This window comes from Watersipora subatra, chromosome 10, assembly GCF_963576615.1.
Source record: "Watersipora subatra chromosome 10, tzWatSuba1.1, whole genome shotgun sequence".
Lineage (NCBI taxonomy): Eukaryota > Metazoa > Bryozoa > Gymnolaemata > Cheilostomatida > Watersiporidae > Watersipora > Watersipora subatra.
This window is the reverse complement of record NC_088717.1, coordinates 52,900,402-52,912,827: the sequence shown is the minus strand read 5'-3', so window position 1 is coordinate 52,912,827 and position 12,426 is coordinate 52,900,402. Positions and strand designations below refer to the sequence as shown.

Genomic DNA, 12,426 nt, shown 5'->3' with positions numbered 1-12,426 from the left:
ATTGTTTTCCATTATTACTATATTAATAATATTGGTTTCTCTAATATTATCAGTGCATTTTACTTCTAATATTGGCCAATATTGCATTTCACCTATTGCAGGGGGAGAGATATAAACATATAATCTTTTCCTTTCATTATTGCTGTTTGTTGTATATAATAACACCCACACCCAGTACATTACAGCTACCATTGCAGTTATCCTATTGCACAGCAGTGCCATTTGACTGCTAATATTGCATTTCTTAACCATCAGTACCCTGTCTTTTTTCCAATATCACTTTGGTCGTGGGCTGCATGACAGTGGAATTTCTAGTATATAATAACACCCACACCCAATACATTACAGCTACCATTGCAGTTATCCTATTGCACTGCAGTGCTATTTGACTGCTAATATTGCATTTCTCAACCATCAGTACCCTTTTTTTTCCAATATCTCTTTGGTCGTGGGCTGTATGACAGTGGAATTTCTAGTTATTTAAAATATATATACATGTACTTAAATAAAATTCATGTTATATTTTTTAAATAAATGTATTGTGTATATTTAAATGTATAAAAAATTTAAAAACAATTATATGTATACATATATGTATACATATACATATATATATATATCTTTTGAATCTTTTGAAACCAAAGTTGTAAAACTTTACAACTTTGGTATCAAAAGATTCACTATGTCTTACTCTGCTGTGTTGTAGGTGCAAAATATGTGGAAATGTGATTACAAGCTCTTAAAAGCCAACAGTTAATCGCCGCCATCACAAAAATGTCATAGGTTGGAATCAATTTGCTTCTCTAATGTACTCAAGCAATTTGGTTATTGCTTGAGTACATTAGCTTAGTTATTGTTTAGACACGTGATTTTATCACGTGAATTGAAAGGCCGATAAAAGGCTCAATATCAAACTTCTCGTAGCACTAGGTTATGACAAATACTTCGAGTTTTACCGAAAAGACCGTATCAAATATAGATGCTCGCTACTTTACAGTTTTGTTTTGGCTTGGTCTAATTATCTAGTCGTAATCTGATCATGTGACCCATACTTCCGGCCAAACGGTGCGAAAGATTTCTGCAGCATTTTTCGACTATCTCTGGTGACCAATAGGCTTGTCATGTTTATCAGAGGATGATATGCACTCCTTCGAGCTAAGGTTAAAAAGTTAAACGATTTTTATGGCAAGTTTTGAGATATCAGTGCTCAAAGTGACAGCATTACAATGATGGTGAAATAGACCTGTAAGGACAATAGACATGGTTTTATTGAATGCTTGAAGTATATTTGTAAAAATATTTTGACGAATGAGGTTGCATGAAAGTGTAAACAGAAGCCATCTTGTTCGGCTACGACCCATTTGAGCCGTTTTTGAAAGGAATTCTAATCTACGACGTTTTCATGATGGCTGCAATTAACTGTTCGTTTTTTAGCTTTTAAGAGCTTGTAATCACATTTCCACATATTTTGCACTTTCAACACAGCAAAGTAAGACATGGTGAATCTATTGATACCAAATAACTGTAAACATATAATGTGAATTTTGTTGCAAGTCAACCTTTAAGGAATAGTAAGGAATCTTTTCTTAGTTTGTACACGCCTACATTTTTACAACAAACATGGCAGCTACTGTTCCTAGATAATACTAGAGAGTTTCACAGAGTCTCACGACCACCAGAAGCATATATGGGAGTTCGGTCGTTTCTAAACAAACAGCCCTGGCCTACTATGTTTATATAAGTTATAATGGAGAGGCCGCAACATTAACCAACGAAAGTTACTCCCATTGTCATTCGCCTTAAAATTGATTGTTGTATCATACACCATTTGAAAGAAGACAAAATTCCCTACAAAAAGCTACAAAAAACTATATGGCTCTGGGTAATATCACAAACGTGGAAATGCAGGTAATAACCTTGAGGGGTGTACCGGTTACTCAGGTGATTAGTGACCTTTGGTGACCTATTAGAGACCTTGATTTAAAACTTACCTCTTCTTAGAAATTAAAATAACTTGTTCCGTCCTATAAACATTTGTTTCCTTTTCATAGCACAAGGAAGTCTACATCTATCAATAGTTTCTGTTTGTTTCTTTTTCATAGCACAAGGAAGTCTACATCTATCAATAGTTTATGTTTGTTTCTTTTTCATAGCACAAGAAAGTCTACATCTATCAGTAGTTTCTGTTTGTTTCCTTTTCATAGCACAAGGAAGTCTACATCTATCAGTAGTTTCTGTTTGTTTCCTTTTCATAGCACAAGGAAGTCTACATCTATCAGTAGTTTCTGTTTGTTTCCTTTTCATAGCACAAGGAAGTCTACATCTATCAGTAGTTTCTGTTTGTTTCCTTTTCATAGCACAAGGAAGTCTACATCTATCAATAGTTTCTGTTTGTTTCCTTTTCATAGCACAAGGAAGTCTACATCTATCAATAGTTTCTGTTTGTTTCCTTTTCATAGCACAAGAAAGTCTACATCTATCAGTAGTTTCTGTTTGATTCCTTTTCATAGCACAAGGAAGTCTACATCTATCAGTAGTTTCTGTTTGTTTCTTTTTTAAAAGTATCATGCTACTAAAGTATTTTGAGGCTAACATTTTGAGGTAATTTCGATTACACACGGTTTCCCTTTATGTATTTGCACTAGAAGTTTCTGTTCAAAATCGCATCGCGTCAAAGTTTTGCCTTGTTAAAAAAATTGTTTGCATGCCAATATCGACTAGCTCAGCTTTGGAGAAAATGAGTTAAAGTCAGAAAACGTTGTGGAAGGCATTGAATAGCCAGAAAAACATAAGGTAGTTCCAAACAGAAGCAACAATCAGAACGCAGTGGCCAAGTAAATTATGTTGATATTTATGTTTTTAAAATGTTAATATTGTTTCAAAATGTTAATTTTTTTGCAGCATGTTTTATAATTATGGTTTGTTTATGTCACTTGTTCTTGAATATATAATTGCAGCATTTGATAGATTATTATTGTAAAACTTATAAATTTGCAGATTTACAGCATATTATTTGATAGCATCAATGCAGTAATCTGAACTCAACTTACAATAGATAGACGTTAACAACTCCTGTTTTATTGCACACAAAAAGCCAATTTTGGCTGAAAATTTTATCAAACATATCAATGAGTGCAATGAGCTTTTATGTGCAACTTTCTTAAATCTAGTTGTAAAATGAAAATATGCCTTCAAATTTGAAAAGAAATAAAAAACTTTAAAGCTCCAAAAGATTACAACGCAGGCTGTAATAATGTCGTTGATTAATTGCAAGCAATAGATATCAACTGGTAGAGACATGTATCAGCTTCCTTGAAAATACTTATTTAGAGATTTACAAATCTCTAAGTAAGGTAAGTCTTTCATGCAAGGAATTTGCCAACTTACCTCCAACAAGTTGGAGGTAAGTTGGCAAATTTCTTGCATCCAAAAGGGCTAATGTCGCACCTCTCGAAGAAAAGTACAAAATGATGGCGACATTCAATTTGCCCGTGAAAGGATTAAGTTTATCTTTTCCCCATTTTGAGGAGGTGTCTGAAATGTACAACACCAACCTTTAATTCAACCTCGCCTCTAATAAAGAGTCACTTTAAGAAAAGGGTTGAAAAATAGAGTGCCAAGGCGTTCAAATGAAGGTTTTATGGTAGTTCTTAGACATGACATGAGAGACTTACAGCGTACTAGCAGTCATAAAATTAAAGCACACTATGTACAGATGAAATACAATACACAGACAGAGATATTATAATAAATTCTAGTTCAAACAACAAAGGCGACAATAATACATACAAGATACTACATGTATGTTGTGAAATGTACTCTAATAAGTGACAACAGCATGCAATACGAAAGAATTCGTAAGGGGAGATAGATATACAATTTCTTAAAGTTTAACTTGCAATAAAATTCACATTACAGTTATTTGGTATCAAAAGATTCACCATGTCTTACTCTGTTGTGTTGTAGGTGCCAAATATGTGGAAATGGGATTACAAGCTCTTAAAAGCTCAAAAACAAAAAGCTGCCATAGATTGGAATCTCTTTATTTATCTGGCGGAGTCATTACGGTTTGATTATTGTCTTGTCACGTGATCTTCTCACATGAATTGAAAGGCCAATAAAAAGCTCAATTTAAAACTTATCGTAGCTCTAGTTTATGACAAACACTTCGGGTTTTACCGAAGACCCCTTTATCAAATATAGATGCTCGCTACTTTACAGTTTCATTTCGGCTTGATCTAATCGTCACGTCGTAATCTGATCATGTGACCCAATACTTCACAAATAATTTCTGCAGCACTTTTTGATTATCACAGGTGACCAACAGGCTCGTCATGATTATCAGGCAATGATATGTACTCCTTCAAAGTAAGGTTAAAAAATTAAATGATTTTTTACGGTAAGTTATAAGATATCACTGCTAAAAGTGACAGCATTACAATGACGATAAATCAGACGCGTAAGAACAATAGACATGGTTTTATTGAATGCTTGAAGTATATTTGTGGAAATATTTCGACGAATACGGTTGCATGAAAGTGTAAATAGAAACCATCTACCACAGCTATGTCACATTTGAGCCGTTTCGGAAAGAGAATCCAAACTACAGCGGTCTCGTATGGCTGCAATTTTCTGTTCTTTTTTGAGCTTTTATGAGCTTGTAATCACCTTTCCACATATTTCGCACCTACAACACAACAGAGTAAGACATGGGGAATCTTTTCATATCAAATAACTGTAATGTGAATTTTGTTGCAAGTCAACCTTTAAACTATTTTTCACAAGGTTTCACTCAAACATCTTTTGTGTTTATCACACTGTACATTTGCAGATCGATATCTAAGATCAGAAGATGATACAAAGTTCTGGAATCTTGGAAGTATGCTATGCCGTAGTAACTTCAGCAGAGTCTGTGGAGAGTTCACTGTTTTTCCAAGAGGCGGAGAGTGTTCTGCTCCTGGTTGTGGTGAAGGCAGCGTGCAGGACTTGTATAACAATTGCACTAGCATCAACAGATACAAGTACAACCCTGAGATGACATTCAATAGAAGTTTTCTCTGGGCTGATTCGCTGTTGCGCATAAACCAGAACTCTTGTTTAACTGGCAGAAATATCACCTCTTGCAGGTGAGAGTTTGTTATTGCGCAATAGCAATGCAAAAAAACTTGAGTAAAACCATTTAATTTGAGCATCTTTCTTAATATTAATTTATAACTTTTTTATTTATTATTCTTTATTTTTAAAAAATATCACTTACTTAAAATATAACAGAATTACTAAAAGAAGGATTTTTTAGAATTAACGCATTGTTACGCTGTCATTAAATTATTAGTACAAGCAAATGTGTATGCATCGTTTTACAGATGCAATCCACTGTGTCATTACTTTGGTGGTTGTTGTTTTGACGCCCCTCATCCATTTGCTGGCCAGAACCTATCGATCCTGTTGAACCAAACAGCTTGGACATGCTTTGATATTTATAAATCAAAGAAGGGGATAGCGATCATAGACTCCTGCCCTGACAGCTTTGCAGGAAATGCATCACAATGTACGGAGGGAAATAATGACCGATGGGATCTGATGGGATGGCTAGTATCAGATGTCAACACAAGGCTTACGTGAGGCTCTGTTCTCTATTTTATAATTGTTTTTTAAATAAATCATAAAGCTACATACCTTTCTGTTAATGAATTTCGAAATTATATAACTGTAATAATAACAGTGAGTAGTATCTGGCACATAGTATACGGTATGTAGTAGCATAGAATCCATAGTATATAGCCTACGGAGGGCTCTCATATTGTAAGATCTGCTTTTGGTTAGACATTACTTTTACCTGAAGGTTGTTTTCTGTGGGACTTTCTACAGTGTAATTTAGTTACATACCACTTATCTCGAAGTAACTTTCTGTGAAACTTGTGACTATTGAAAATTTTTTTTACTGTGGTTTAAGTATACGAAACTTCTTTGCAATAAGCTTTATTTTAACACATCTGATATCCTGACATAAACCTAAGATTACTTGTAATTGGCAAAATAGCAAAATGTTACATTTGAGCAAAATATTATTAAAAACGCCCATCTAAAATTAGTTTTATATATCAGATACCATACAAATTGTTGGCCAAGGGAGACAAGTCTAAACTTAGTTCAGTTTATCTACTACCAAGCAAAGAGGGACAAATCCCCATTTATGATCAACTTTTATACGATGCTAAAACTCTTGTTTCATATTAGTTTTGAAAGTATTTTGAAAGTTTTGATTAGTGCTTGTCTTAAGTTTCATTTGAAGGATTCCAATAAAAATATAATTAAAAGCTCTGTGATGGATTTACCAGTTTTAGTATATAATTTGTGACAATGATACAATGTCTGAGGTCTCTTCTTTCTCTTTTTACATATACCGCAATAATAAACATTTTCCTCTTTTCACATTAAGCTCTTTAGTCATGCAGCAAATCATGCCTCAAGTAGAGCCATTCACAGAACCACTTGGGATCCGTGTAGTCATGTAGAACATAACATCCAAGTAGTGGGGCTATTGCTCCATGAGCTCACGGCAAAATTTCCTTTCTAATGTTTCAGATACAAGAATATTTACTGCGCGAGCTGCAACCAGGCTTCTAGCATTCTATTCTGGGATGTTGCACTGAAATGTCCATCGAACTCCGGACATGTAACGTGAGTACAGACAACTTATTTTACAGTTTCTTTAAAATAATTATAAAATATAATGATAATAATATAATATATTATAAAATAAATAAAAGAAGAGATGTCACTTTACTTCTTCCAGTTACAATGACAAAGATCCTTGACCTTTCAGAGATGCTATTGTCGAGTTGCTATTTTCATCTTACAAGAGGAGATAGCAGAGGATGGAAGAAATGGGGGCAACATGTAAAAAAGAGAGGTTGTTGTGATCATTGTTAAATCATTTGATTTCTTTCGAAAAAATACCCTTCTTTCCTGTCCTAATTTAGTGTTGCAAGTAGTCACATTTTTCCTATGTAATCAAATTTTTAAAGTCTGAGTGACACCAACCATTGCTATAAACCATGGTAATTAATGCTAACCACACATACCTGCAGTAGTATGAGAGATTAACAGATTTTGTGTAAAAAATTATGAATTTTGATTAAGGTGAAAACTGGAACTATATAAATGAAGATTCACTAAAATTTAATTACAAATCTGACAAGCATTTACATTTGAACATTGTCTATGTCTATGTTTACATCTATATGTTTTGGCCCGAGAATCATAGAGTTAGCAGAGATGGTGCAAGTCCTTCGGCCTTTACCAAAGCTGCCTGAAGGACCTTACCTGATCAAATTACAATTCAAAGCGTTACAAAGTGTTATTTTTATTAGATCCGTTATGGGGTTGCTTTCATTTTTTGCAACTAGGAGATTTTTGGGACACTTGTTACTGTGCCAGCTTCTATTTGGTTTTGTACTCAATCATGTTGATGTCATGAAAATCGGAGACTTTACTGAGTGATGGATATTGAGACACAGCGATCATTACATAAAAGCAACTGATTATATGTTTTATCATTTAATTAAAATGAATGCTATGCAACGATTTATAATGGCAAGTCCTTATTAAGAAATTTGTATGTATATGTTTATGTACGTATGTATTTGTATGTATATTGTAACTTTTAGTTGGTCAGTATGACAGTCAAATATACTGCCTGCAACCTTGACATTTCTACCACATACAATCTATAGTACTGCTGTCACTAGGAATCTGTTGTAATCTGATCGCATACTGTCCATGGTAGCGGCATCTCTATAATAGTCCACAGCATTAGTTTCTATTTAATTTAAATTGTTTTTTAGTTTCAATTTTTTTGCCTAAGATATTTTTAACCGCCCATAATGGACTTGGTTTTTAAATGTCTTTTGAAAAAATTAAAAACTTTAGCCAATTAGCTCAGCCCTTTCCTTTGGCTCCTTACAACTAATTTCGTAATGAAAATTTTCTTTTGTAGAGGAAGCTGTGAATTTCAGTCATATCTCGCTCCACGGACTGATTTGTTCTACCCATGTGACTTTGGTGTAACTTTCATATCAACATGTCCAGATGAATTTAAACAATGGAAGATATACAGAGATTGCCAAGAAAAAGAAACCATGTTTGTCCATTACAAAACTGAAACATTTAGAAACCCATATTGCGCCATTTGCAATCTCGGTGATATTATTACGCTGGCCACCATGACCCCTGATTCCGTGATACCAGTTCGAATGTTTGCAAAATCACCAACTGCTCCAAATATTGGTCAATCAGATGGTTTCTTTCAAACTATTCGATTTTCTTTTGAATCACTAAGTTGCTGTAGCAAATGTATGGGAAAAACGACTGAACATTGCATTAAAATGCAGAATTTGAATGAAACGAACTGGGCTGTCACAGCTATCCCAAAACTCAAAGAATGCTTCAACGCTTCATCTGATGGTTACTGTACTGTAACAATGCCGGAAAAAGGCTTGTCCACAAATTCTATGAGCTTCGAATATCTGTGTCCGGGAGTAAGCCTTTCTTGTTCGCCAATTGAGCCCAGCTTCGTGTTCAGGTTGTTCTACGATGACTTAGAATATTACAGCTACCCGAATGAAGAAAAGGTCACTGCGGAGGACATGTTTCGCAAGGTTGTTAGGCTGGTGAGCAGTTCAACAGACCAGCCTATGTTGGAAACAGAAAAATTCCAGTTTTGTGCTGATAGAACAGTTATTGGCAACAACAGCGTAATGGCTTCTCGTCTAAACCTATTGTCTTCTGGAGAAATAGAGGTTATTATATGCACTTATAGAATAGAGAAGCTGTATCTGATACTCTGAATTTTGAGTTATAGTGATGTTCAAATGTGTGGTATGCTCCTTAGAGTTGTTCTCCTTTTGTCTCCAGGTCGCCAACATGTTTGATGTAAGTTGTCCTGCAAAATTACCAAAAAAGTTTAAGCCTTTAGTAAATAGTAATAATAACTGGTAAATAATAGTAATACTTATTAGTGACAACAATGATAATAATAATAGTTGCAAAGGTCAGCCATCATACTGAGAAAAGCATTGTAAGCTTAAATTAAGGATTCTAACGAGATGCCAACAAAACCTAACTGATGAGCTAAGAAAATTTCCTCATTTTGTTATAATAATAATAATAATAATAGTAATAATATTAGTAATAATAGTAACAGTAATAATAGTACTAATGATAATAGTAATAATAATATCAACATTCTTTTTTGTGAATTTTACCTGAAATCAAAATTGTACACATTATTGACTCAAATAGTAGTAAAAACTGCCAAAAATTGCTTTGTGACACGTTAAACGCAAAAAAGTTTTTTGTCTCTTGTTTGGAAGTTGATGTCTCAACCACAAATAAAACTTTGCACACTGTGTAGAACGATTACGATAAAAGAAAGTAAGCTTTCATTTAAATAAAACTACTTCTATTGTCACCAGTTTTGTTACACACGGCAAATACTATTTTGAAATTTCGACTTTGTTAAACGTAACAGAAACATGTTGTAAGTATTTGAGTATTATGTAATTTCAATCTATAGAGTCTTCTATGTTTTTACTTTCAGATGGTCGCTATTACTAAGAAGTTTCGAACATTTGAAAAAGAAGAGACAGAGTTTGCTGTTCACGATTTTGTTTTGATTGGCTGCTCTCTTGTATCTATACTCCTATACTTTCTCTATCTGATGTTTGTCAAAAGGAAGGCGCTGAAAACGGCTGACAAGATGATGATCGCTTTACTCATTTCTCTCTTTGGAGCGCTACTTTGTTTTTCTTTTATAAAAACTCCTGCAGCGACAGATCCCTTCAGCTGTCGAGTAGTAGCCGCTCTGAATCAATTTTTCTTCCTAGCATCTCACACTTGGAGTAACTCAATAGCGATCAGCGTACTTAAATCAATTCGTACAGTGTCTTTACACAAACAGTCGAAGTCTCAGCTTCCTCTCTATGCGCTCTACTCATTTGGGTTTCCTTTCATTTGCGTTCTAACAACTTACTTTCTCTCTATATCGGGCATCCGAACATTTACTGAAAGTGTATATGAAACTGAGGCTTTGTGTTTTTTAGGAGAGGCTGTTATCATGTACTGCCTGTTTCTGGTGCCTATTTACATTTTGATTATTTGTAACTTTGCGATTGGCTTCGTCATTATGGTAAAAGTAAGAAAAAGCGGGAACGTTAGATCAAGCCAAAATTCGAATCGCTCAAAGAGAAACATGATCACATGCATAAAGGTTTCCTGCTCCTTAGGCTTGGGTTGGATATTGCTTTTTATCGCAGACTTTCATGATGGTCTTTGGATCATAATGCAAGCGTTTATTGAGCTTCAAGGAGTTCTTATTGTAGCATGTAATCTGGTCGGGTGGAATTGTCTAAACAACCTAAAAAGGCGTTTTAAGCAAAAGTCAAGTTCAACTACAAAACCATCTTCAGCCCAAAAACGCACCGCAGTTGTACGAATAGAATCAATTCCAATGTGACCTGAAAATATATCATTGGGAAATTTTGCATTGGTAAGTAAGGGAACATCCCATGGTACTACGTAAGTAAACATAATGGAGGGACCAAACACTATTGCATGTTTAGTATAGCTGTAAATAATTATGCACATTCTGCACAGCACTATGCTTCACCATTTGTTATATTTTTCTTCATCTTTACTTTTGGTCTTAAACTGGTCATAAATATAAAATATACAACAAACTTTGCCAGTTAAATTTTTATTTGAGTGTTTATTCTTTGTGTTAGTGCTCTGATAGGTTTAGTTGGTGCAGTTGAAGGCCAATGTGGCATAGCTCTTTATGTATGAGTTGTGACTAGTGGTCATTGGAGGTTTTATTATTCGTAACACTGATAAGTCATATTTAATTCAATTTGAAATCTATTAAGAGTCAAATGCAGTCAAAATAATGCCTAATATAATTTTAAAAAACTAGAAAACTTTTCAAAATGAAATGCATCAATAGCTTTTAGCAGAGACTGGTGTGTGTTTATAGATGTTTAATAGGACAGGGTGTACACTCGCAGATGGTTAGTAGAGCTGGGTGTACATTTATTATGGTAAAAAAAGGGTGTGCACTTATAGGCGTTTTGTAAAGAAGGATGTACATGTGCAAGGATTTAGCAAAAGGCGATGTACACTCTTTGATGTTTAGGAGAGCAGGGTGATTTAACAGCCAATACAGAGTCGCTAATTCTGACAGAGCAAGAGAGAGTGCTCCCAACTAGGCAAAACCAAACTCATATCTTTTACACTAAAAATGATCCTCGATGCATATTAGTGCTGGGTAGAGGAAATAAAACTCGTTGAACTCATAGGTTTATTGTCTCGGGAGTATTGGGTAATAAAAATTTGAACATTTCAATCTTGCGGGCTCGGGTTTCATCTTGCGAGTTCAGGTTTTGCAAAATGAAGCCGTGGGGTATAGAGGACAAAAACAAAAGTTTTTAAACTCTAAGCACTTTTTAACAACCAGCCTATTAACTTCAGTGAGCAAAAATATCTGCCGATGGAAAACAACAAAAAATAATAAATGAATTAAATAGAATTATAATTGCGTCGTAAATTTTAAATTATGTCTGACGTTTAGAAATTTAAGACATAAAACCCGTATCAACAAACCCGATACCCAAAATACCCATTGGCCAAGAAGCACTAGTGCCCAGCACTACTGGCTACCCAAACTAAAAAAACTCGAAAGGAAGGGGTGAATCTGAAATCGTTGGCCAAGAAGTACTCGTGCCCAGTCCTAATGTATATTGTTCAAGAATGCACCACAGTTCATCCAACACAGTCTCAGTAAATGCAATCGGCTAGCCAGATAAGCATGCACTGAGCAGCAGTGTTATGTTGCAGGTGTAATGTACAAAAGTATAGGCAATGAGTATGGCCTCAATAAACTACAAAAATTTAAAAAAACTCTATGGAAGGTCAATGAGAATAACTACGATAAGCTTCTGTGGGACTTCTGCATTCGGACTGGCAAGCATGTCTTGGCAAACCAGCCACATAATGGAGTGGCGGACAAGAAGCAGAACAGGGCAGGTATAATAGATTTAACAGTGGACAAATGGCTACAACAACAAAAATGGAGAGCTCCCACTTGGTGAAGAGGTTAAAAAGTGCTGGCCTGTAAGAACAAATGTATTTCTAGTAGCCATTGGAGCATTGGGTACAATGACACCTGGACACCAAATGTGGTTTGCTAAAGTACAAGCAACTATCAATGCAAGTGAGTTTACTCTCATTAACTCTCAGGTATCTTATAGGAGACTTTAGTTTGAGTAGACATTACCACCCACTTGGGTTAACAAGGGTGAGGAAATATATTTTATATATATGTATATACATGAATCTCAAAGAATGGTTGTAATACAAACCAGACATGTA

At 34.8% G+C, this 12,426-nt stretch overlaps 2 protein-coding genes across 3 annotated transcripts in view; one reads left to right on the top strand and one right to left on the bottom strand.

Moving 5' to 3' along the window:
* Window positions 1-10,730, top strand: part of LOC137405949 (uncharacterized) — a 32,809-nt gene extending 22,079 nt beyond the window's left edge. Inside the window, exons 7-11 of one of the 2 annotated variants that reach the window (XM_068092431.1) lie at window positions 4,832-5,126; window positions 5,364-5,618; window positions 6,586-6,681; window positions 8,000-8,672; window positions 9,602-10,730. In XM_068092431.1, coding sequence (XP_067948532.1) covers window positions 4,832-5,126; window positions 5,364-5,618; window positions 6,586-6,681; window positions 8,000-8,672; window positions 9,602-10,516 — 2,234 coding nt within the window. In that variant the 3' untranslated portion in view covers window positions 10,517-10,730. Of the gene's footprint in view, window positions 1-4,831; window positions 5,127-5,363; window positions 5,619-6,585; window positions 6,682-7,999; window positions 8,802-9,601 lie in introns of both variants that reach the window. The other variant, XM_068092430.1, reaches the window with a different exon arrangement.
* Window positions 1-12,426, bottom strand: part of LOC137405935 (uncharacterized) — a 488,140-nt gene that overhangs the window by 403,283 nt on the left and 72,431 nt on the right. The gene's annotated exons all lie outside the window — the stretch shown is intronic.